At 41.7% G+C, this 23,527-nt stretch overlaps 1 protein-coding gene across 6 annotated transcripts in view; it reads right to left on the bottom strand.

Annotated features, from left to right (window-relative positions):
• Window positions 1–23,527, bottom strand: part of PALM2AKAP2 (PALM2 and AKAP2 fusion) — a 268,357-nt gene that overhangs the window by 140,233 nt on the left and 104,597 nt on the right. For 3 of the 6 annotated variants that reach the window (XM_033084949.2, XM_033084950.1, XM_033084952.1), the window contains exons 4-7: window positions 20,953–21,067; window positions 20,295–20,316; window positions 11,329–11,430; window positions 3,694–4,398 (exon numbers count right to left, since the gene is read on the bottom strand). In XM_033084949.2, coding sequence (XP_032940840.1) covers window positions 3,694–4,398; window positions 11,329–11,430; window positions 20,295–20,316; window positions 20,953–21,067 — 944 coding nt within the window. The remainder of the gene's footprint in view (window positions 1–3,693; window positions 4,399–11,328; window positions 11,431–20,294; window positions 20,317–20,952; window positions 21,068–23,527) is intronic. The other 3 variants (XM_033084951.2, XM_033084953.2, XM_033084954.2) reach the window with 3 other exon arrangements.

Raw genomic sequence — 23,527 nt, 5'->3', positions numbered from 1 at the left:
TGATCCTTACAAAAATCTCTCTCTGCTTGACCACAGAGCAGGCCGCTTCCTCCACGCCGGATTGTGCATGGATTTTCACAGGCAGCATCCTGTCTAAAGGTAAAGGGAAAACTACCCCTTTCAAAGCCCAAACCATCCCTGGAAAACCAGTTTACATTCATCAGCTGGGCTAATGCATCTGAATTCCCCTGTAAGTTGGCTGCAGGTGAATCGGTAGAAGGGACAAGGCAATGTCCAGGTATGGCTGCTGCCCTTGTGGAGGAGCATGGTTAGAGTAAGCATGTTTCAGCTAAGGCCCTGTGATTTCAGACCCATTAGCTACTATTTCATGTTTTTCCTGACCTCAGATGGGGAACTGCCTTTGACCTGTAAAGAGCAACGCTGTGCAGGAGAACCTTTAGCTTTCTTGGACCTGTTATCCATGGCCTGTTATCCATGGAGTTAATGTGAACACATAAAAACGACTGGCCTTGCTAGGCACTCAATGTTAGCTACAAGAACTGAGCAGTAGGGTATTTGAGAGGTTTAAGGTTTAAGGCTTGTGCTCTACTTCTAACCACTAAAGGGCCCCTTCTGGACTGTGGTGTGCCACCATCTCCCCACCGTGCTGTCCCTCCAATGGTGCAGTGGTCTCAGACACGTTCTGGTCCCAGCGTCAGCAAGCATCTCCCAAAGCTGGTTGCTAAGGGAGTCATCCCCAAAATGCTGAGTTGGTGCTGAGCCAGAAGGTCATCTGGAAGGGGAGCACATGGCTCAAGAGATACAGGGACAGGTGAGGGTGTTATGATACCCCGAATTTCCCAAGAAGGAAGTTTTGAAAAAAAAAGTCCATACGGGGACAGGAGTGGCAGGGGGAAAAAGGTTAGGCTGTGAAGACACCATGAGGCCAGGGTGGCTGTGAGGGTGGCATCACACCCAGAGAGGAAAAGGTGGTGAGCAACAGGATGACTGGCCATGCCAGGAGGAGGTGGCTGGGAGATTTGTTTCCAGGTGTTACTGGTGAGGTGAGCAGGCCCCATAGTGACAGAACTACTGCAAAGCGCGCCGGGCTCCCACATCAGCCACAGGTAGATACCAGACAGAAAGAGCTTTACCCTTAGTGTTGCAGGGCTCCTAAACCTGCCTAGGGACAGCCTCACCTGCCACACTGGGCTTGAAACTTAGGGTCTTGTTTAGATTTGTAATTGCTTAGCATTTCTGAAAAAAGAGAGAAAGGGAAAAAGGGTGGGGAGGAACCACCCAATCACCACTACAACCCAAAAAAAAAAAAAAAAAAAACCAAAACCAAAAAACCAACCAAAACCCACACAACTCAGCCAATAAAACACACACAGGCTCCTAGCTTCTATCAAACAGCCACCACTCCTTTTGTTGCAATATAAGGCTCTGTGGCCTTTCCCCTCTGTGATAAAACTTAACCACCTAAGCCTGAGTCAAAGAATGATGCGCACAGCTTCTCTGGGTGAGTTTGGTCCTTCTCCCAACCAAATGCCCCCAGGGGAGGCAAAGGGAGCATGTAGAAGTCTGTTCCTTTCTGCCACTGCTGCCAGTATGGAGGTCAGCAAAATTTCTGCAGGTGTCAAAGAGGTGAGACTGTCTTTTACTACTCTTGCTTTTTTCTCTACTTGCTTGGGCTTTTTTTTGTCTGACAGTCACCTGGGCAGTGATGAGAAGTTTCATTGACCAGTTCCATAGTGACAGCTGAATGACCTAACATGAGAACTACTTTTTGCTTTTTTTTGTATGTGTAGGTTTTCAGTGTGCCTCATATTACCACCACTGAACAAGTGTCATTTTTTACTGGCACAGAAAGAAAAGAGTACAGAGCAAGAACTGTGTTTAATCAGATGCTCTGGATTAACAATTAATGCAGTAACAGCACCATCCAAGAAAGAACAGAAATATCGTAGGAACCACCTCAGACTGAAAAGAGGCATTTGTTGTTTTCTTTTTTTTCTTTTTATTTTTTACTGTTTTTTTTTTCAGTTGCTGTTATTGATTTTAAAAGTCTGATAGTTTAAAAGACACTTCAAAATAATCACCAGTACATGTTCACACTATCAGAAGACATAAAACCTGATTTTTAATCTCACTCATGTAGTTATAATTGCAGAGTGACTCCACTACAGTGAGTGAAGTCAAGCTTAAGCCAAACCAGTGTGATACAAGAATCAGGTTTATAGTAACTCACCATGAAAAAGCTAGTTGCTTTCTCATTTAGAAGAATCAAGGAACAAGAAAAAAAGAAAGACCTATTGATTTTGGATGCCTTCATATTTTTACATTTTTGTCTTTAGTTGCTGTTAAGAGGCCTGATTTTCAGAGGTCAAGTGAAGAAAAACACACTGGCAATCAGGCATCTTTCAGTGCCCTCATTAGAAAATGAAGCATCCAAAACCACCAGCAGTTTTTGAAAATATTAGTCTTGCGGCTAGAGGATCTCCCAATACAGTTGCTCTGACAAAACTCCAGTGGGCCTCCACAGGAGTTTTACCTGGACAAGCAGGGCAGCATCAGACCCAATTGCTTGTCATTATGTAGGTGCACTGAAGGTACACTCTGTGAGAAATTACATTTCCCTAAGAACTACAAAAGAAAACTCTGGCCCTGCCCCCATTCTCAGCACTGAGAAGTTCTCCACTGAATCCAGCAGGAACAGGGTCAGACTGTCAGAAAAGTTCATTTATATTCTAGGGAAATAGAAAGCAGTATCCCTCTCCTACTAGAGTTCAGCAGGAAAACTTCAGGTATAAACATTGGCAGAGATACTGAAAGTAACTCTGATGAGTGACTTCCTTTCTGTTGGTGTGACAACTGCATCTTTTTCATGTCAATTTCAACTGTAATTTGGGGAGGTGAAGTGGATATACAATACTGTAATCTGGAAGATTTATATAAGGCAAAATGATCATTCATACATTTTCTAGAAAGAATAATTAAGGTCCACTTCTGGTATCACCAATAAGCAGAAATGGCTAATGGGTTTTTCTGACACTGCAAACTAAACTGGAAAGTTACTAAAAATCAAAATTCTGCAATTTTTTGGGAAAGGCTTGTCTGAGTTTTAGCAAATCAAAAGAGTAAACTGATCCGAACCTTCCCCCAAGAAATAAAAAATGTGATCTATAAAATAATGCTTAATGTGATTTTTCTTAAAAAGAAGAAGTAACATTTTTTTAAGGCTCTCATATCTGGTGGCTGTGAAACTCAGACTCCCACAAAATCCTAGGAATCTGATCAAGCCTGCCAGATACTTAAAGAAAAAAAATAAAAACTGTTTTCATTATATATATAAAATATAGATATATAAATCAAATAAATATGAAAACATATGTTCAATTTCTCATTTATCTCTCACTCTGTCGTCTTAAAGAAAAAAAAAAAAAAAAACCAAAACAAAACACCAACACCAACAACACAAAGAAAAAAAGAAGCCAAAATCCCCCCAACCCCTCCCCAACACCAAACAGTATGCCTGATGGGAAAATAACCATGCGTTCCTCTTCCTGAAGAACTGGAAAGGAAAGCAACCCAACTGCAAGGCAATGGAGGCATTCACTTCCAGTTCACAGTATTGCAGTTAGAAGTACAGTGAGGTCTAGGTAAGTGATGGAGCAGGAGCTGCCTGGAGCAGGGAAGGAGGAGGTGTTCACATGACAATACAGCATTGACAGCGCTTTTTCTTTTGTGTACCTGGGGCAGCTTCCAAGGGCAGGCTCTCTTCCTTTCCCTCAGGAGAGGAGGGCTCTGTCGTGTCTGACAGGGGCCTGCCAGAGACCAGCTCAGCAGCGTTCCCATCCATGGTGGAAACATCAGTCACTGTCTTTTCCCGCAGTGACTTCTCGTCGTCTTCATCAATCAGCACAAGCTCCGCCTTGATGGTCTCATCGTAGCCCAGCACTTTCTTTGTCTCCTCTTCATCATCAATGTTCTGGTAGCCCATAAATATCATTGTCACCGGCTGATCTGCACTGGCCTCTGGGGTTTCACCACCACAGGGTTTGTCTTGTGGCTGAGGGTTCACAACACGTCCTTTGCTGGATTTGTGTACCATTTCCAGCTTTGCCTCCTTGAAGAGCATTTGCTCCTTCATATGGCTAAGGTTTCCATCGGCTACCACATTTCTGTCTGACACAGTCATTGTTTCATACCCTCCTTTTACACTTGATTGTCCAGCTTTTTGCATAAGTTCATCTACGTCCTTTGAGCTTAATTTATGTACTCCATTTTCTACCACTGTGCCACCAGAGTGAACCTCATAGACTACCTTGGAACCATCATCATAGACTTTGAATCCTCTTTGATGGGCCTCATCTGGGCCAACAGGTGAAGCAGAGACAATCTTGGTCTCTCCTGTCTGTTTGTCTTTCTCCACATTAATTTCCATGGTGCACAAAGCTTGAATGAAAACAAGAGAGGAAGTGCATGTTACAACAAAAAAAGCCAGTGAATGGTTAATTGCCAAACAGACAAAGAAAACTATGGTGCCCCTTTTTCCTACTTCCTGCTTCTAAAGGGCTAAGCATTCTAGGTTAGAGGTGGGATGCAATGCTGCGGACACTGTTACACTATGGCTTTTTATGTAGGTGGAGGTTGGGCATATCTGCAGCAAACAGGACCTACTCTTACAGCTCACGCCACATGGAGCTGTCTCTGGTCAACTGGGAGTACCAAGAGGTTAGGTGTAATTTAGACAAGGGGGTGATAGCATGCAGGTTGCCCTTTAATTTTCTATTCTGAACTTGCCTCAAAATTCAGAGAGAACCCTTCTACTCTCTTTTCTGCCATCAAACTGCCAGTTAGCTGGTAACAAGTTTTGTTCACTGTGACACCCAGATCATTTAATTATCAGTGCTTGTCCTTGCTTAACTCTTCCATCCGTAGCACTCAAAACATTTTAGAAGGGTGAAGAAATATTGTTTATCTCTGTTCTACATGCGGGAAAACAAAATCACATGGGAATAGATCTCCCATAGGTGTGTGGGAGGGCAGCTCTCTCAACTTCACACCAAGACATCAGTGGTGACCTCTGCTTCCAGGTTAAGAGAATGTACAAAAGAGCCAAGGAGTGCTCCCTTGTTTATGTGAATTAAGCATTTCACCACTGTGAAAGTTGAAGAAAAAAGTGATAATGAACTAATTTTCAAAGAGTCATGAAACAACAGGTAAAAACGTGTGACGGCTGTTGCTTTAGAATAGCAAAGGTTTTCTAGTAGTTAAGGATGTAGTAATGAGATGAAAAGTGTAGACCAGACAGTTGGAATAGACAAGAAGTCTACTCTGCTCCAACACCCATTCTGAGATATGATGACATATCAGTGGACAGCTTTTCAAAGAAAAAAGTGTGCAAAGGTGTCTCAGACCTTCCAAAGTGTTCTTTTGTTTAAGTATTCTTTGTATGCATACGAAGACATTTTGGCTCCTGGACAGACATCCACAGACACTCAATTACAAATTACCACAGGCAGTGACAAATGTTTATGAAACTTACAGTGATCACTTTCATCAACGAACCTCAATGGTATAATCATGATTTATCTTACCTGGGGATACCACAAACTGGAATGTTTGCTTTTTTTCCTGAATTACTTTCAAGTGAGTTGAGAATATCCTTGACCAAAGAATCAATGTAGTTTGGTATGTTGTATTTAAAAAAATAATTAATATAAAAAATTGCCATTACTTTCATATATTTCCTCAGTCTTTTTATTCTACACAGAGTAGACCTACTTTTCCCATAATGTTAAAGCAAAATATTTCATCATCAATAGGAGATTTATCATGGCATTCATCATTACACTGCCTATAGTGCTTGATAGAAAATTAATGTGTTGGTGGGCAGGTCCATGCTGTTCTCCACGACACGGTCTCCTTTGTCCTCCCTAGGGGTGCAGACCGGTGGGAAAAATGATTGGGTCTGGCCATCTATTTATTTGCTGTGTACACCTGCTGAGACCTTGGCCAGCCCCAGCAGGACTGGTTAGGTCAAGTACAACACCACACAAACACCTGCATGGAGCCAGGGGTCAGAGATGCCGGTGGGTGAAGGAGCATCGCTGCCTCTGAGAGTGATGCATTACTGAAGGCTAGAGTGGGCTGCAGAAGCACCATTCCTACCTTGGCCACTGCAACCTAGTGGACTATCCCTAAGGACTATGTCTTACCACTGCTTCAAGAGGTTTGTGGGCTAGTTGTGTCCATGGCTGTCATGACCCTGGGCACAGGATGCCCATTTCCACAATAAAGTAGGGCTTACAGTTTTTTGATCTGCCTCCTGTGCTGGCGTTCTCACACCTGGCCATCCCACAGTAGCCTGGGCAGCCAGGAGGGAGCTGCAAGGTTGAGAGTTGAGCTCTGCTCTGAGGTGCGCAGCTGGAGACTGCAAGGCAGCTGGCATGGTTAGAAACAGGAAATTAAGGCTATAAATAAAGAACAATCTGTTGCCCCGGGCCTGGTAGCAATTAAGCTACAAAGCAATTGCTCTGAGAAACTGTGGCAGACAGCACGATATTGAAGCTCAGAGAGCGTCTAGCATGGATCACTTGCTCAGGGTTGTCCAGTCCAGGAACTGGTGTGCAAGTGTCCTCTATGTCTTACCCTAGTGCCTCTGCTTTTAATCCAATTCACAATAATTGAACAAAGAGATGCACGTATCTACACTAACACTCGAGAACTTTCTAGGTGCAGTTTCTTGAGGGGAGAAGAAGAAAGGAAGAAGAATTTTGTTTATTTGCTTGGTGCCTAGGGCTTGGGTGAGTGGGTGCCGAGCATTGCTCGACCTCACCAGGGCTGCTCAGGCAGATATTGTCCAATAACTTTCAACATTACGAAGGTAAAACTAGAGGCTGACTTGCCTACAGTGAAGATCCTAAAACTGTCAGGTTTCTGAGTGGCCAGCTGAACTGAAGCTAAGCTGAATAAACCAGGAGACAGGAACAGCACATTTGGAAAATCATCTCTGATGGGCAGAAGTTCCTGATTTGTCCTGAGCACCACAACTCAAAAGAGAGTCATCAAATGGTTGTCTGTTACCTTCTTAGACAGACTTAGCACCTTGAGCTCCCCAAGAGGTCCTGTGTTTATCTTTTTCTTTGAAAATTAAACAATATTATCTGATGCATGGTTTTTCATTATAGACTGGTGATTTTCATGTGAAATAGTTGAGTGCTGCATATTTGTAGTGCAGAAGAGGCTGCAATCTGCCAGACCCTCCCTGTTTTGATGCACAAATTCAGGTCAGTATTGTGTATTAAAAGAAGGCTTGTACAGTGGGACTGAATTCAGAAGCAGATAGCAAAAATCTGATAGTTAAATAATGTAGATCCGGCCATATTTGAATTTGTGACCTTGAGGAGCATGATCCTGGCAAGCAGCAAAGACAACTTTACCATAGTAAATAGTACAACTTTTCAACTGTATAAGGAGTTGGTGAATTAGATCCTCTGGGAAAGTTTCTCCTTAAGGACTGAGGGGTTGATCAGAGCTGACAAGGCTTTGAGACTTTTCTTAGCATGCAAGAGCTCTCCATCTCAGAGTGTAGGAAATTAACAATGTAGGCCAGAAACCAGCATGGCTGAACTAAAGTCACCCACTCAAACCAAGGAGTAAGAAAACAACATCTACTAGTGGAAGCAGGGACAGTGATCTGCGGAGAGTACAGGAATATGGTTTAATGTCAGGGGCCAAGAAAGCCAAGGCAAAGCTGGAATAGGACTTGGTAAGGGATGTGAGAAGTAACAAGAAGGAATTCCGTAAGTACACAGGTTAGGAAAAAAGGCCAGGAATCTCCCTGCAAACAAGAATGGAGAACTGGTGATGACTGATATAGAGGAGGCTGAGGTACCAAATGAGATTTTTTTCCCTCAGCCTTTGCTGGAGTCAGGCTTCCTAGTTCTCTGAAGTACCCTATCCTCTGGGTGGGTGTGAGGAAAGTGAAGACTCTCCCATTGCAAGTGAAGAATGTATATGGGATCACTTGATGAAGCTGAATAGCCACATGTCCATGGGACTGGATGACATGGATGACAGGGTCCTGAGGGAACTGGTTGATATTCAAGGCCAGGCTGGATGGAGCCTGGTCTCTTGGAAGGTATCCCTGCTCCTAGCAAATGGAATAAGGGAATAAGATGATCTTTAAGTTCCCTTCCAAGTCAAACTAGTCAATGATTCTTTAATTCTGTGTTGTTGCCAAGCTAATCTCCATCATATTTGAAAAGTCATGACAGTCAAGTGAAGTCCACACTGACAGGAAAAAGGGAAACACTGCCCACATTTTTTAAAAGGGGAGAAAGGAAGAACTGGGAAATTACACACCAGTGAGCTTCACTTTGTGACTAAGAAGATCATGGAGCAGATTGTCCCAGATGATATGCTAAGGCACATAAAAGACAAGGAGGTAATCTGAGGCAGTCATTGTGGCTTTACTAACGGAAAATCATGCTTGACTAATCCAGGGGTCTTCTGTGATGGAATAATGGCAATGGTCACCAAGGGAAACTAACAGACATCATCTATCCAGACATCTGTAAGGTCTTTGACACATGACATCATTATCTCCAAATTGGAGAGACATCGATTTGATTGATGGACTATTCAGTAGATAAGGAATTGGCTGGCTGGCTGGAGCCAGACAATGTGGTCAAAGGCTCTGTGTTCAAGTGAAGGCCAGTGATGAGTGGATTTCCTCAGGGCTCTCTCTTGGGACTGGTACTCAGTATCTTGGTAAATGACATGGGCAGTGAGATTCAGGGCACCCTCAGCAAATCTGCAGATGGCACAGAGCTGAGCAATGCAGCTAAAACAAAAGAAGGAAGGGATGCATCCAGAGGGACCTGGACAAACCAGAGACGTGGGCCCATGAGAATCTCACGAAGTTCAGAGAGTGCAAGTGCAAGGAGCTGCACCTGCATCAGGGCAATTCCAAACATGAGGACAGACTGGGAGAAGAAGTCATTGAGACCAGCCCTGAGTAGAAGGACTTGGGAGGTCTCATGGATGAAAAGTTGGATATGAGGTATCAGTGTGCACTTGCAGCCCAATTTCATCCTGGGCTGTATCAAAAGAAATGTGGCCAGCAACTTGAGGGAAGTGATTATCCCCCTCTACCCTGCTCTTACTCTGTCCACCATGACCTGACTGCATCCAGGTCTTGGATCTTCAGCACAAGAAAGATATGAACATTTTTGGAGCAGATTCGGAGCAGAGGACGATCAGAGGGATGGAGCACCTCTCTGATGAAGACAGAAGGAGAGGGCTGGGATTGCCCAGTCTGGAGAACAGAAGACTTTGTGGAGACCTTATTGCAACCTTCCAATATCATTAGGAGGCTTATAAAAATGAGGGAGAGGGACTTCATAAGGGCAGATAGAGACTGTACAAAGGGCAATGGTTTTAAACTGAAAGAGAGCAGATTTAAATACTCAGAGGGTGGTGAGGCATGGAACAAGTTGCCCAGAGAAGCTGTGGATGCCCCATCCCTGCAAGTTTTCAGGGCCAGGCTGGATGGTGCACTAAGCAACCTGATCTAGTGAATGGCATCCCTGTCCATGGCAGGGCAGTGGGAACTAGATGGGTTGGTCCTTCCCAACCCAAACCTAAAACTCTATGGTTCTGTATCTAAGAAGAGTTGCAAGATACATCTTTTTATCTATGGTGTGGAGTACTGTTATGTCAAAATGTTGAAGTACTGTTATGTCAAAATGTCTTATCTATTAGGGAGACTTTGGGCAACAAATTCTAGCACGTTAACAGGTGTGATCCTTTTGTATTTCAGCTCTGGTTAATTTGTTTAGGCTTTTGACTGTCAAAATTTTATTTTCATGTCTTCTCCTGTGATTTTACTTCAGTGTTTTTAGGTATTGGCATAGCATATGGTCTATGATCAACCTGGTTACCACATTAAAGCTACTTGGCTAAGTAAATGCATAAACATATGTGAATTTCTTAGAAAGTTGTTCACCAGTAAAAGGCATTGCCATGAGAGAATAACAGAACCTTGCTTATCAGCCTGTGTGCATTATGTTTGTTCTCTGTGAGAAAATCTAGCAGCCCAGCTCGTCAAAGTAGTTGTAAAATGAACTAACCTTGATGCTAACATGTCTTTATTTAACTAAAGCATATTTACTGCAAAATGTGATCTACTAATAGAATACAAAATTACCTGACACTAGAGTTGGAACTGAAAGGAGTACTTGAAGATGACTGCTAGGATTCATAAGTACAAGTTTTCTGCACTGGCTTTAATTACAGTGAAACATGATGCAGCAGCTCAGGACAAGATCCCAATGTGCCAGCAGAAGGATCTGTATTCTGCCTCATTTGTGGAGTAAGAGCCTCTTCTTTAAAAAACCCCCACTACTTATACTTTGACCCTGTTTTAAGATGGATGGCTACAGCCCACCTTTAAGAACACCTATTGCACACACACAATACATTTATGAAGCACATTAACATTATCAAGGATACATTAACAAGGCTTCTGAGTCATCCAAAAAATGAAAGAAATTATTAATTTCTTGTTGTTGACAAAATTGCACAAAACACACAGAAAAGACATATTGGGGTAAGCACTGGTGGAAGGAAAGATTTTGGAATAACTTGTAACAGAACTTATGGAAAAAATTACACATTTCATAGCTGTGTATCATGCCTTAGCTGCAGACATTGCTTTATTATGCTGGTTAATCAATTTCTTAAGTAAGCCAGCTTTTATCCCTTTCCTTGGGACACTGCTTAGGTAGCTACCAGCAATTTGGTCTCGAGATAAGGAGTACATTGTTTAGAAAACAAGGATTTTGAAAACAATAAAAATATACAGCTTCTAACAGTCTTGTTACATTTAAGACACACACAAAATTTGAAAAATAAGTGTTAGAAAACTCTCTGTATGTCTCCAAGCACAAAACAAACCCACCTTTTTCCAAGAAGAAAGAATGGCATACAAATAAATATAAATGACATAAATATTTGAAAAATGTGTGTGGTCTCGTGAGTGCCTGTCTGGAGTTGCATGAATACAAGAGAGGACACAAAACCTTGGTCTAATACTATGTATTTGTACCAGCAGAGATGGAAAGAACTGAATGTTACCATGTTTTTTTTTTTTAAAAAAAGAACGTTTCCTATGGCACTTGTATGTAGTTTAGCTACCTTGTTTTGAGAGTACTCACTGCAGTTCAAAAAGCCTTGACTTACTTACAAAAATACACATCAAGCAGTATTTCCTGGCATTTAAATGATATCGGGACACCAGACTCATTAAAGTAATATAACAAAAAGAGTTCATGGTTACTGGACTGGCATTATAATACTTTGTTCCTTGAGACTTACCAGCTACTCTGCTTGATCCGTCCCACCCAGGAACTGGCTCTGCTGTTCGTGAATAGAGGGTTGGGAGTTCAGGGATCTGGGAGTAAATGTAATTTACTGCATCTGGTGTCAGAGAACAGGAAACAGTTAGATTCGTGCTACGAGCCCCAGTGGCTTCATTGCTTAGACAGCACAGTGTTGTCAGCCCTGACAATAGTAACTGGAGCTTTGTACTAGATAATTGGATCAAAGCAAACAAAGTGCAAAGTCACTGTCCTGTGATTGGTGTTCAATAGACTAGCTGAGGCAGGAGGGAATGGGTCCAGATGACTCAAACCTTATGTCAGATGAACACATAAAATTATTTGTCAGGAGGTTCTGGATTTATCAAGTCTGTGAGCTTTAAAATGGGGAGTGGGGTGGGAAAGGTAAGAAACAAATCCAGTGTGATACCCAGAATACATGACATTTCAAATAGAGATATAAAAGCCTAAAAATGCTAGTGTTGACTGAATAGGATAAGATCTTTTTGTACCAGTTGTTTCCACTATTATTGAATCAGAATTTGGCTTTTTGTTCTTAAAGCTGAAATTTAGCTAATAATGAAACCTCATATAGATATTGATAGGGTTCCTAGGGTACCTGATTTGGTCTTCACTAAGTATTATGCTCCTGCCAGTGCTGCAATGCCATAATTCATTAATATATCCTGAATTAGTAGAAAGTTATCTTAAATGATTGATTTGTTTTACATTTGAGACTATGGCTACTTATCATAAGCTAAACGTGTACTTTAGAAGAGATATTAATAAAGCTAAAAGTATTTCCTTGGAGATATTTTGTGGCTGGGTTAAATATAACTAGCATTTATTGTTGTGCTTGAATTCAGTGGCTGAGCTAAGAGCAGAGCTAAGAGGAGAGATGTGCAAATAACTGACTTAAGGTTCAGGCACCAGACCAAAACATTAAAAATTAAAAAAAAAAAATATTCTTTCCTATCAACTGGAAATATTTTCATCTGTGCATGGAAATGGTTAAATTTATGTTCAAATATAAAATCCTATTTGGTGTGAAACAGACCATTCTTTTTCCTCCAAGGGTGTTTTGCCAGTTCAATGTATAATTTGTCAAGCCTTTGGTACTGCCTAGTCCAGGTGCCAGCATAGGAGACAAAATCTCCCTTCCTTGAAGCCTCTTGTTGCTATAAGCAGGTGAGAGAGGTTGACCAGTGCAGACCATAAAAGGGAACTGGTGAAATGAGAGAGAAAATGAAATGTTCTGTTGTAACCTGCTCCACTGCATCTGTTTAGGGGAGATACTTTCATCACATTCCCTGTGGTCTAACACCCATCCCAGAAAAAATACCTACACCTGGGAGACACACCTCAGGAAGGACACAATGTGCCACCTCTAATACCAAAGCTTTTTTGGCGGGAGAATTGGGTCTGATATAAGTGAAATGGTTTTAGTCTCATAGAAATCAGCAGTGGCCATCAGTGCTACTGGATGCAGTAATAGAAGACCCCAGGATGAAACTCCATTCCTCTGCAGACCACTGTCGGTAACTCAGGTAAGGAGCCCTCTTTTCTCCCTTCTGATGTCAGAAAAGTAAGGCATAGAGGCACAGTTCAAATTAATTTAAACCTCCCACAAATTTAGTATATAAATGAGTTCAGTTTGTAGCAGATGAATTGGAAAAAACCCTCAAGCCTGTCCAGGGAAATGTTATTCTATTTTGTATTTCAAGGGATAAATGGCAGACTTGGCAAATTTTGACAATTTCAACGCATATAGCAGCCTCAAAGTTTTATATTCTTAGCAGTAGAGCCTAGGAAAAATAATTGTTGAAGACACACAGCTGACTGAGCAATGGCCAGCAACAGCTGCTTTCTTTTGCAGGGTTACTTGCCTCTAATGAGAAATTGGTACAATGCTTGGTGCTGTTGGTCTGGGAAATATCACCAGCAAATGAGTAGACCATTATTGAAAACTGAAGTGATTTCTCAAAACAAAGAAGTGGGCACTGTGGTTCTAGTCCAGAGAAAGAAGGCACTTTGTGTTCTGGAAATAGCACAAACTTAGTAATTATTCATCCCACAGAGTGTCCTTTTGGAACAGTAGTTTCAGTGCACACTCATCCAGTGACTGAGTGACAGATGTGTCACATGTGTTACATGTCATAATCAGTGCTTTACTAATCATCCTTATTTCTTTTGCAGTTCATGAGAGTAACAGGCATGGCTAGGGTACAGTTCTCATGTGAGGACACTGCAGGAGGCAAAATTCTTTGCAAATATTTATTCTTCCCCCAATGGGAACTGAGCATTTCTGACATCTAGTAGTATGGAAGACCAGTTGTACAGCTTGATGGTGAAACTCTCACTTTTACGTGGTAGATATCTGCAGACCTTAGTAAGCTGTTGTTTGGTTTTTTCCCCTTGCCTTCTGCTTTAGGAGACAGTACTCAGCTAAGCATTAGATGCTGTTAGTATTGAATTAGTTTAGAATCTTCTCTGTATGCTACTTATAATAAATATTTTAAAAATTAGCTTCAGGGCCACAGTCTGTCATTGTCATGAGATGCGAATGCTGGGAGGGCAGTGCAATTCTCATATACAGCAATTTCATGATTACAAGCTGCACCGATTATAAGCTGCACTTCCGGGGTGTCAGCAACGTTTTGTTTTTCCTCCATAAATAAGCCACACCGGACGGTAAGCCGCACTTTTGTTCGCAGTGAAGATCCGTGTGCAACTTTCACAGAGTTGCCAATTAGTAACAGAATCGTGTGATCATGGGGTTTACTGGCTTGGCCCTGCGCGGAGCGGCCGCCAGGGAGCAGCTCCAGCCCCGCTCTCCGCTGCCGCCGGGAGGCAGGGGAGCGGTGTGCCCGGCTGGTGCCGCTGGGAAGCAAGAGAGGGGCGTGCCTGGCTGCTGCCGCTGGGAGGAGGGAGAGGGGCGTCCCTGGCCATGGCTGCCGGGAAGAGGGAGAGGGAGAGGGGCGTCCCTGGCTGCTGCCGCCAGGAGGAGGGAGAGGGGCTTGCCCAGCTGGTGCTGCCGGGAAGAGGGAGAGGGGCTTGCCAGGGTGGTGCTGCCGCCACGCCCCCTGGGGCCGGGTGGTGCTGCTGCTGCGCCACCACTGCCCCGCCACCTGGGGCTGGGTGGGCTGCGGCTCGGCTCGGGGCTGCTGCTGGCTTGGATTTCTGGGTTGGGAAATTTCCAAAATTTGTTCATATATAAGCCACTCCTGAATGTAAGCCGCACTTCTGGTTTGGGAGCAAAATTTTAGTCAAAATGGTGCGGCTTATAACTGTGAAATTACTGTAGTTGTTTCTGAAGCTAGTGGTGCTGCCTCATGTCAGAAATAGGGTATTTGACAACAAGTTGGGGTTGGTTGATTCTGCCAGTTTCTGTCTTGTGTTGCTGCCTCCCTCCCCCAGCGTCCAAACAAAGCAAATATGCTTATTTCCCTTAATCTCACTGGTAACAAGGTCTCTCTCATTTAGCACCTTTAAAAGGATATAAGAGGATAATTTTAAAAGGAATGGATGAGAAGCAAATTAGCATTTTGCTCACATGAGAAGACTGAACATAAATAACATTTGAACAGACTGCACTCAATATCTTAATTTCCATTTTTGATAAGTTATTAATTAGTAAGCATGCCATAAGACAAGTTCTGTGTCATTTTGTACTACTTGCAACAAAATGAATTTTAGGAGTATGGCACTCTTCCAGGTTAACAGACAGACAAGTGCTTGGCAAAACGTATGGTGCAAGGCAGTCCTTCAAGAGAGCTTGCACAAAGTTAAACCTTTGGAGCTGCTCTGAATGGCTCCCACACAGAGGCCTGTGGTCAAATGTCAGATGGATTAATTTTCTCTCTAAAAAGTCTGATACCACTAAAATTAGCGGTGGGTCTTCTGCAAATACTGACTCCCAAGGCAGGGCAGTTCCACCTACAAAGCTCTCTGGGGTTTCATGGGACTGCATCAGGAAGAACAGTGATTTTGGCCCTGCCACCATGTTTGTAAGAACATTAGTAGAGGCTTTAGCTGGACACTGAATAGTCTGGCTCCAATTTACTGAATCATACTTCAAACAAACTTGGGGGTTAGGGTCCACAACTGACACTGGTATATCCACAAGCAACATGATGGATGAGTGCATCCACCAGAGCGTTAAGAATTGCTCCCCCACCCTGTCTGAAGGCAAGAAGTCTAAGGTCAGCCATCTCAAGAGCATGTATATCAATGCATGTTATGTGGCCAACAAGCAGGAGGAGCTAGAGCCTTGTGCCCAGTGTGAGGGATGCCAGAAGAATCACAGAAACTTGGTGGAAAAACTCATATGATGAGGAGACCACAATGGATGGCTACAAATATTTTCAGAAAGATAAGAAAGGAAGAAGTGGAGGTGGAGCAGTACTTTGTGTGATAGAGATATTTGCATGTAGAGGAGAGCTGTGGAGACCATGCCAGTTCTGTGTAACTAATGCCTTAGGATCATGATTAGAGGGATCATCACTAAGGAGGATGTTATGCACTGACCTCCCTGTAAGGATGATGAAGCCAACAAAACCTTACTATAGTTGCTCATTGAAGTCTTGGGCCAACTAAACCCATTCTTCATGGGTGGTTTCAATTACCCACACATTTGTTGAAAAAAACCAAAAACAATGCGCACATGCCATCCATCAGGTTCCTGAAATGTCTTAAGGACTCCTTCCTCCTACAGATGTTGCACATGCTGACTAGGAGCAAAACATTGCTAGATTTACTGCTTGCAAACCAAGAAGATTTATTTGACTTACACTGGTAGCCTAACTACCAATGACACCTTGGATACAGTGAGCAAACATAGCGGAGTTTAAGGTCCTGCTTAGAACACTGAGCATCAGTAGTAGAATGAAGACCTTAAATTTTAGAAGAGACAACTTTAATATGCCAAGTACCTAGCTGTGAGATATTTCATTGGAAGCACCCATGAAAGTCAAAGGTATTTGTGAGTGCTGGGAGTCATTTGAAAGTGCCTGCTGAAAGCACAAGAAGGATCTATTCTTTACAAAGGGAAAGGAAGAAATCTAAACAAAAGACTTCCTTGGCTTAAAAGCAGAAAAATCAACATACTGGTTGTGGAAAAGCAGACAGGCACTGAGCACTGCAAGCATCTTGCGGGAAGAATACAGAGTTGCAGTCAGGAAGGCTAAAGATCAGCTAGGACTAAAGTTGGCAAAAAATACCAAGAAGAAAGGGTTCTTCAGTATTTTTGAGCAGAAGGAAAGACACAAAATCACTGCTAAAGGAGTGCAGGGAAGCTAGTCACCAACAACGGTGACAAGGCAGATTTCTCAATATACCTTTTTTGCCCATAAATGCATAAATCCACACCCTAGAGTGTTAAGAAAACACCTGACATTTTTGTAAGGAGACTGTCTATGGTATTTGAAAGGCACAGATATCAGGGGATGTCCTTGATGACTAGAAAAGGCAAAAATGTCATACCACAGGACTGGACCAAAAGAGGACCCAGGAAACTGGAGGCACAATGGTCTTACTTTGTCCCGATGGCAAGTGACAGAATCAGTCCTTCTAGAAACCATTGCAAACCAAATGAAGTAGATGACTGGGAAAAGCCATAATGAGCTTACCAAGGACAAATCATGACAGAGTAAACTAATCACCTTCTACAACATGATAACATCTTCTATTGACATGGGGAGAGCAGTGGATGATGCTTGTTTAGACTTCAGCAAAGTGTTTGACACAGTTTCCCACACTATTCTCCTGGTCAAGACTGATTGAGTGCAGGAAATTGACTCACATGTCACACTCCAAGGGTGGTGATAAATGGTTTTTACTCAGGTAGCCAGAGGCGCTGTAATTGTGGCAGCTCTAGATTGGGAACTGAATCTAAAAGTTATCAAAAGCCTACAGCTGAAAGTCAATTTCTGATGAATTTTCATAGGACATGTGGAAAGAACTCTTCAAAGAGCTGTACTTGACTCATATGAAGGCATGTTGGTCTGGTTTGCTCTTGGGCTGCACAGCTGGTCAAGATCAGAGAAGAGAAAACCAGAAGAGTCTCTAAACAATATTCTGTATACAAAATAATTCAAGTCAGGTTTCCTAGACCACTTCTTGGCCCAATATATGCTAATACATACAAAATTCAAACAGAGATTTGTGCAAACTGTTCATTTACTGTAATTGTGGCTTCTGTATGTTGGCTGAAGTAGTAGCATATAGTTTGCATACAAACAGCCAAATATTGCAGAGGATGCATTTACCTCTGAGGCAATTCAAGAGACAAGGGAGTTATATGAGATCTCCTTGCCTTTTATTTTATATATGCATTGAGACTTAAACATATACACATGGAGCAAGAGCTCTCTCCTGTTCATTTGTTCATTATGTGCATGCAGCATAGCACTGCAGCATGCCTGGTTTTGACTGCAGACCTGAGCACCAACAAATGATGTAATGCCTAGCATCATCTCAGACCTTGTTTAATGGAGAGCTTGTCAGCTGCAAGCCACCACAGAGCTGGCAGTCACAACTGAAGGCGACAAGGCCATGGATCCCAGCCTCAGTATTTCTGTTCTACTTTCTCTTACACAGTGATTTCTGAAGGCAGTGTGTTTGTATCCTGGAAGATGTGGAATTTGTGTTAATTACGTCTGGATGATTTCAAGTTCAGAAATTCTCACTGCTAAACACTAGCTTATTTTGTGTGAAGGCTGTGAAGGACACAGACCATCACTTGATCACTCACTGGCACTCACCACCACTTTTCCCCTTCCCTTATAGTCTTTGCTTGGACCTCTCTGGGCACTGAACATCCTCTAGTTGTGCTTCCTGCACACTCAAAATCTCTGTCACCACCATACAGGCAGCAGAAAATTGTGCACAGGAACACAATGGTGAGATAAATAAATTTTCGTACTTTCACTGCATTTACAATAAAGGGACACAGAACAAACAAACATGAGAAGTATGGACTTAGGAGTCTTTCATGATGTGGCAGCAACTGAAGAAATTGCCTTCCTGAGTTATCCAGTGGCTCCTACCTTTTTTCTCTGCAGCGTGTCTTATCAGACAGATGGCTTATCTGCAGCAACAAAGCAAGTTCTATGTGGTTCTGAAGGAGGGAAAAAAAAAAACTATGGCACCAAAGCGTTCACAGCTATGTACAGGTTTTCTTCCTGCTCTCATGAGCTTCCCTCTCAGACCACTGCCAGAGAGAACACAGAGGACTGGCTCAGCTTGTACCTTGAGGAGGTGCAGTGCTGCATTGTGCCCACAGTGGGAGGGCTGAAAGGACAGCCTGCAGCCTCAGTCATCTGTAGAGGACCAGAAGACAGGATGACCTATGGGATGACCTAGCCTACCTCAGCCCACAAGAACCAGCTGCCAAGAGGAAGAAACAAGATGTATAAAGCCAATGGTGTAGAAGAGAAGACGGACTGGTTTACTTAGATGTAACCCCCTGGTCTATTTGCTTGCACAAGTTGCTCTCTTCTCTTTGACACATTTTTGCAATTCTTTGTTACCCTTCAGAAATTACAAGCTGTCCTTAATTCTGGGTCAGTCTGTCGGGAAGGGATCAACTGAAAGCAGGCAAAATCTGGAGACCGTGAGGTCTCCTTTTGAATCTAATGAAATATTACATTGCTACATACCTTCAGGGAAACTACCACTTCATAATTGTTAGCTGGGGTTTCCTTTGGTTCCATTGCTATTACAAGACACATGAAGAGGCAGACTGCACCTTGCAGGAGTCGTAGAAACTCCTGAGCATTTTGGTTGCTAATCCCCGCAGGCACTGTTCCTTTTTCAGAGTCTTACTAATGACCATGGTGTAACACAGCATAGGTACAAAATATTTGCAATTACCACTTTGTGGTAGCCAAATACAAATCCTTCAGATGGAAGGAAGACTAAGTTTTTACCATGGAACATACTATCTGGGATTTTTTTTTTTTACAATGACATTTAACAAAAAACTTGGATTATATTGCTAGCAGGAGTGAAGATATCTAAAGTAGGTTTTGACTTATAAAAAAGCTGTCCTTAGTAAGTAATATTAATTACTTGGAAAAGACTTCTCCAAGCAAACTCAAATACAAGATAGTAACATCGATTATGTCCCAGTGTTTTAATGTTGGGATCATCCTACATATTCCTCATCTGCATTCACAATACAGTTGACAGCAGCTGGAGGAGTTTTAACCTCATTATTTTGTCAGTTCAAAGGCGGTACTTAGAATGAGTATCTGGTGCACATATTTATCTGCAGATGCCCTAGTATGACATCCTTCCAGGGTCCTAAGGATCCTAGGGTGGCACTGCAAGGATCTCTCTAGCTTCCTGAGAACCATGCATATTACTTGTTCACTCAGACACAATTTATAGCTCACACTTTGTATAGATCACACTTTGTATGACACTGAGTTAATAAGCTAGGGATTACTACATCCTCATCCAACCAAGTGAGGTTTTCCTTCTGCAAGAATCGTCATGTGGAGAATATTGGTCATCAGCGAAATAATCTGTTTTTAATAGCTGTTCCTCTATATTAGGAATAGTCCCCATAGAATCTAGCTGTTTATGAGCAGAGCATGAGCACATACAATGGAGAAGATTGACCACAGAGAGAGGTGTGAAGGAGCCTGCAGTGCAGAGTTATCACATGATGAAAGGGGTTGATAATACAGAAATTATATGATGTCTGCTTTAAGTTATTCATGCTATTCTTCCCCTTTGTGTGAGCATAAGAGGTGGAGCTCTGCCAAAGAAACACTGTTTTACCACAACATGACGTTTGTGCTTGCATTATAGAAATACCAAAGAAAAAGGTAATGGCTCTAGCAATAAATCAGAAACACATAATGAAGGAAAGAAACTCACTGTTTAAACCTTTGTAACAAAACTATAGTAACAACTCTTGTTAAACCCAAAGCTATACAATAATAAAAAGGCACTTACCACCATCCTGGTGGGAGAAACTCTGTGAAGGGAAAAAATAGGATGTTTGGTTAAACCTTTCATATTTTGGGTTTAATTTGTTTTACATCTTGATTTTTTTGTTAGGTTTGCTTTTATGGTTCTTTGGAATTTTCAAATAGGCAACTCTGTTGCTCCTTAGATTTAGGCGCCATCATAGACTGGGGGAGGGAGAGGTGGTGAAACTAGATGAAGAGCTCTGCTTTTTGTTGCAGGCTGTAATGTTTTAAAGTGGCATTTGAGGCAAATGCTACTATTTGTGGATGCCACAAGAGCAGGGAAGTTTGAAATACTCTCAGGATCCTGCTGACATCTTTAAGAGAGCTGAAAGCTCACGTAGCTTCCCTGCAGAGAGGGAGAGAGCCTCTGAAATCCCTATTTAAAAAAAAGCTGGGATGGAAGGGAAAACCCAAATAACCTAATCAGAATAGATCTAATACTACTATGTCTTTTCTAGACTTGTTTATACTGGTTTAAGTTATATGTTCTGAAATTGCCCTCAGTCTTTCCTTAAGTGCATGAATTGTAACTGTTGCTTCCAAATGGTGCTAAGAGTACACTTTAGTTTCAATCTGTGCCCAAATGTCTGTTTTTTTGTTTTTTTTAATTTTTTTAAATTGTTGTTATTGTTTTTTAATACCTTTTGCAAGTTGTCAAAGGATTTCTCAGTCTCCTTTAGTTTCTCCAAAATTATTTGTTCTTTGGCAGATATTTGTGATTCTTCACTTTCTAATTTCTGTATTTCTTGTTCCAGTCTGTGGAAGACATACAGACATGTACAGACACACAAAAATAAAATGTAAAAATTAGTTTAATGAGAGAGAATTTCCTAGGCATTAACTGACATTTCAAATGTCATCAGAAACAACTTTGTCCCTTATTATTCACAACTAATTTCCTAGCACATGAAGGGAATGTGAGTTATGTGTAAAACAGACAGATCTATTTACAGGAAAAACAGTGATTATCTTATCAACTTCTGCAAAAGCATGTACAGATTAACTAAAAATACACTTCGGTATCCCTTTACTCCAATTACCGTAACATCCCTGACTTTCACTTTCATTCCAGAAATTACAGTGTAGGATATAACTATGAATATGCAGTAGTATTTAGAGGAATAAGTCTTCTAATGTTTCCATACTCCAGACAATGAAACTGGAAATAGTTGTTGGAAACTGGCAGTCAACCAATTGTGGTAGGAGTTTCTCTTGATCCTGTACTTTGCCCGCTTCCCTTTGGGAAAGCTCCCTGTGCTTTCTACTGCTGCTGCATGACACTGGGGTCCTCAGAGACTTTGGGTGAAAAAATACATAGTTTAGAAAATAAACTTACTCTGCTAGGCAGTAAACACTCAGCATTCTCTTTTCTCCTGTCAAGACCTAGCAGCTGAGATCTCACACCTTAAGATGAGTTGATTATGATTTGGGATGCACTTTTATAGAGCTTAGATTCTCCATTACTTTAATTCAAACCTCCTTTTATTGACATAATTTATGCAGATGCAGGAATATTCCCTCTTTCCTCCCACACACCTCCTTTTGTGTGTGCCACTGTCTTTGTTTTCTTACTTTTGAAAAAAAGAGAAAAAAAATATATATAATTAAGCCAAGATGAACACATTTGGATAGAGATAGTTGCATAAAACTTCCTTTGTCTACCAAAAGATCTGTAGCTGCTCATAGCTTGTTGAACCATATTTCCTTGAATGCATCACCCAATACTTTCCTTACCCATGGCTGCTTGCCCCTGCCTTTCTTCACCACTCTTGAAATGAAGGATCAGGACACTGATCCAGGCTAAAGGACACATTTTTGCTCTTTTCCAGCCTTGATCAGCTCAGGACTCCACTAATGCTAGTTCAATCACAAGGCAGAGAGAATGGAGAAGGTGATGTAGGGAGGAGAGAAGGAGAAATTGCTTCTTTGACAGAACAGGCAGGCTGAGTTTCTTATGAAATTCTTGTATTAAAATTTAGATGCAGGGGTCTAATTTTAGGCACCCGCTTGAGAAATTTTTCCTCATTTTTTTAGCTGAAAGATGATGAAAGATTTGTGGCACTTGCTGATAATGCTTTTCATTAGAGGGAGGGAAAAGTATTAGAGGGTCAAGTTGTTGCAGATGGAAAAAGGCAGATTTTGCTCCCCTGAAGTATGTGAATACTTAATAGTCTCAGATTCGTGGTGATTTGTTGAGCGACCATTAAAGGTAACAGCTTCAGTCACTAAGTTGAAATGGCTAAATTGCAATAATTTTAAAATGAACTGTTGGAAAGAACTGCTTCAATCCATTTAATCTTTCCTCCAAAATAATATAAAACATAAAAGAAAAAAAAAATTACAACTAAGCATTTTGTTCTGGTGCAATGGAACAGTTTGATACAGGATGAACATTCCCCCTCATGTTGTAATTCAGGGAGAAATTTTTCAAAATATCCCCTTCTATATTGACTTTTTATCTTGACTGTTTAAAATACCTAGTGAAGTAAAAAATTAATTTGTCCCTCAGGTCAGACATTTGCCACACTCCTGTTAAATTGAAGAACTTAGAAGTCCACAGATAGGTGCCTTCTTCTTCTCCTCTATGCACTGGAATGATTTGGAGAAGGTTTGTTTTTAATTGTTTGGTCTTGCAGAGAGAGTTTGCTTTTAACACATGCACATGTGCTCTTGCACATGTACAGACAGTAACTGATTGATTTATATTTTATTACTTTTTGACTGCTTGTTCGTTTGGTTTTACCCCTCTTGGTTCAAGTCCTCAGTTTCTGCTTCCTTTTTCCAGCCTACCCTCACCTTTAAAATGAGTTGGGCAGATCAGACATTATATTACTCTATTTTGACAAGACATCTAGTTGTTCTAATTTTTTTCCTGTTGTTGGTTTGGTTTTTTTTTCCTGAATCCCTTCTTGACTTTCTTTTAGAGGAGATACTGACAACAACTTGCTAAAGAAAAAAAAGATGGGAACAGAATTATTGGGATTTAGAAACATGAATGAAGCTGTTTAGAAGCAGAGATTTTTATGACACTGAGGAATGCATAAAACTCATCCTATTGAGGCAAATTGCATTTTCCTCACTGAAATCAGTACAGGTAGACTGAGAGTCATCCAGGCTCTATGTAGAATGCAGAAAAATTGCAGGAAAAATACAGATCATTCATCACAATGTACCTGTTACACAGCTCAGAGGCCATATACCAGGCATTGGTATCCA

Source organism: Catharus ustulatus, chromosome Z (genome assembly GCF_009819885.2).
Source record: "Catharus ustulatus isolate bCatUst1 chromosome Z, bCatUst1.pri.v2, whole genome shotgun sequence".
Classification (NCBI taxonomy): domain Eukaryota; kingdom Metazoa; phylum Chordata; class Aves; order Passeriformes; family Turdidae; genus Catharus; species Catharus ustulatus.
This window is presented reverse-complemented; position numbering and strand designations above follow the sequence as displayed.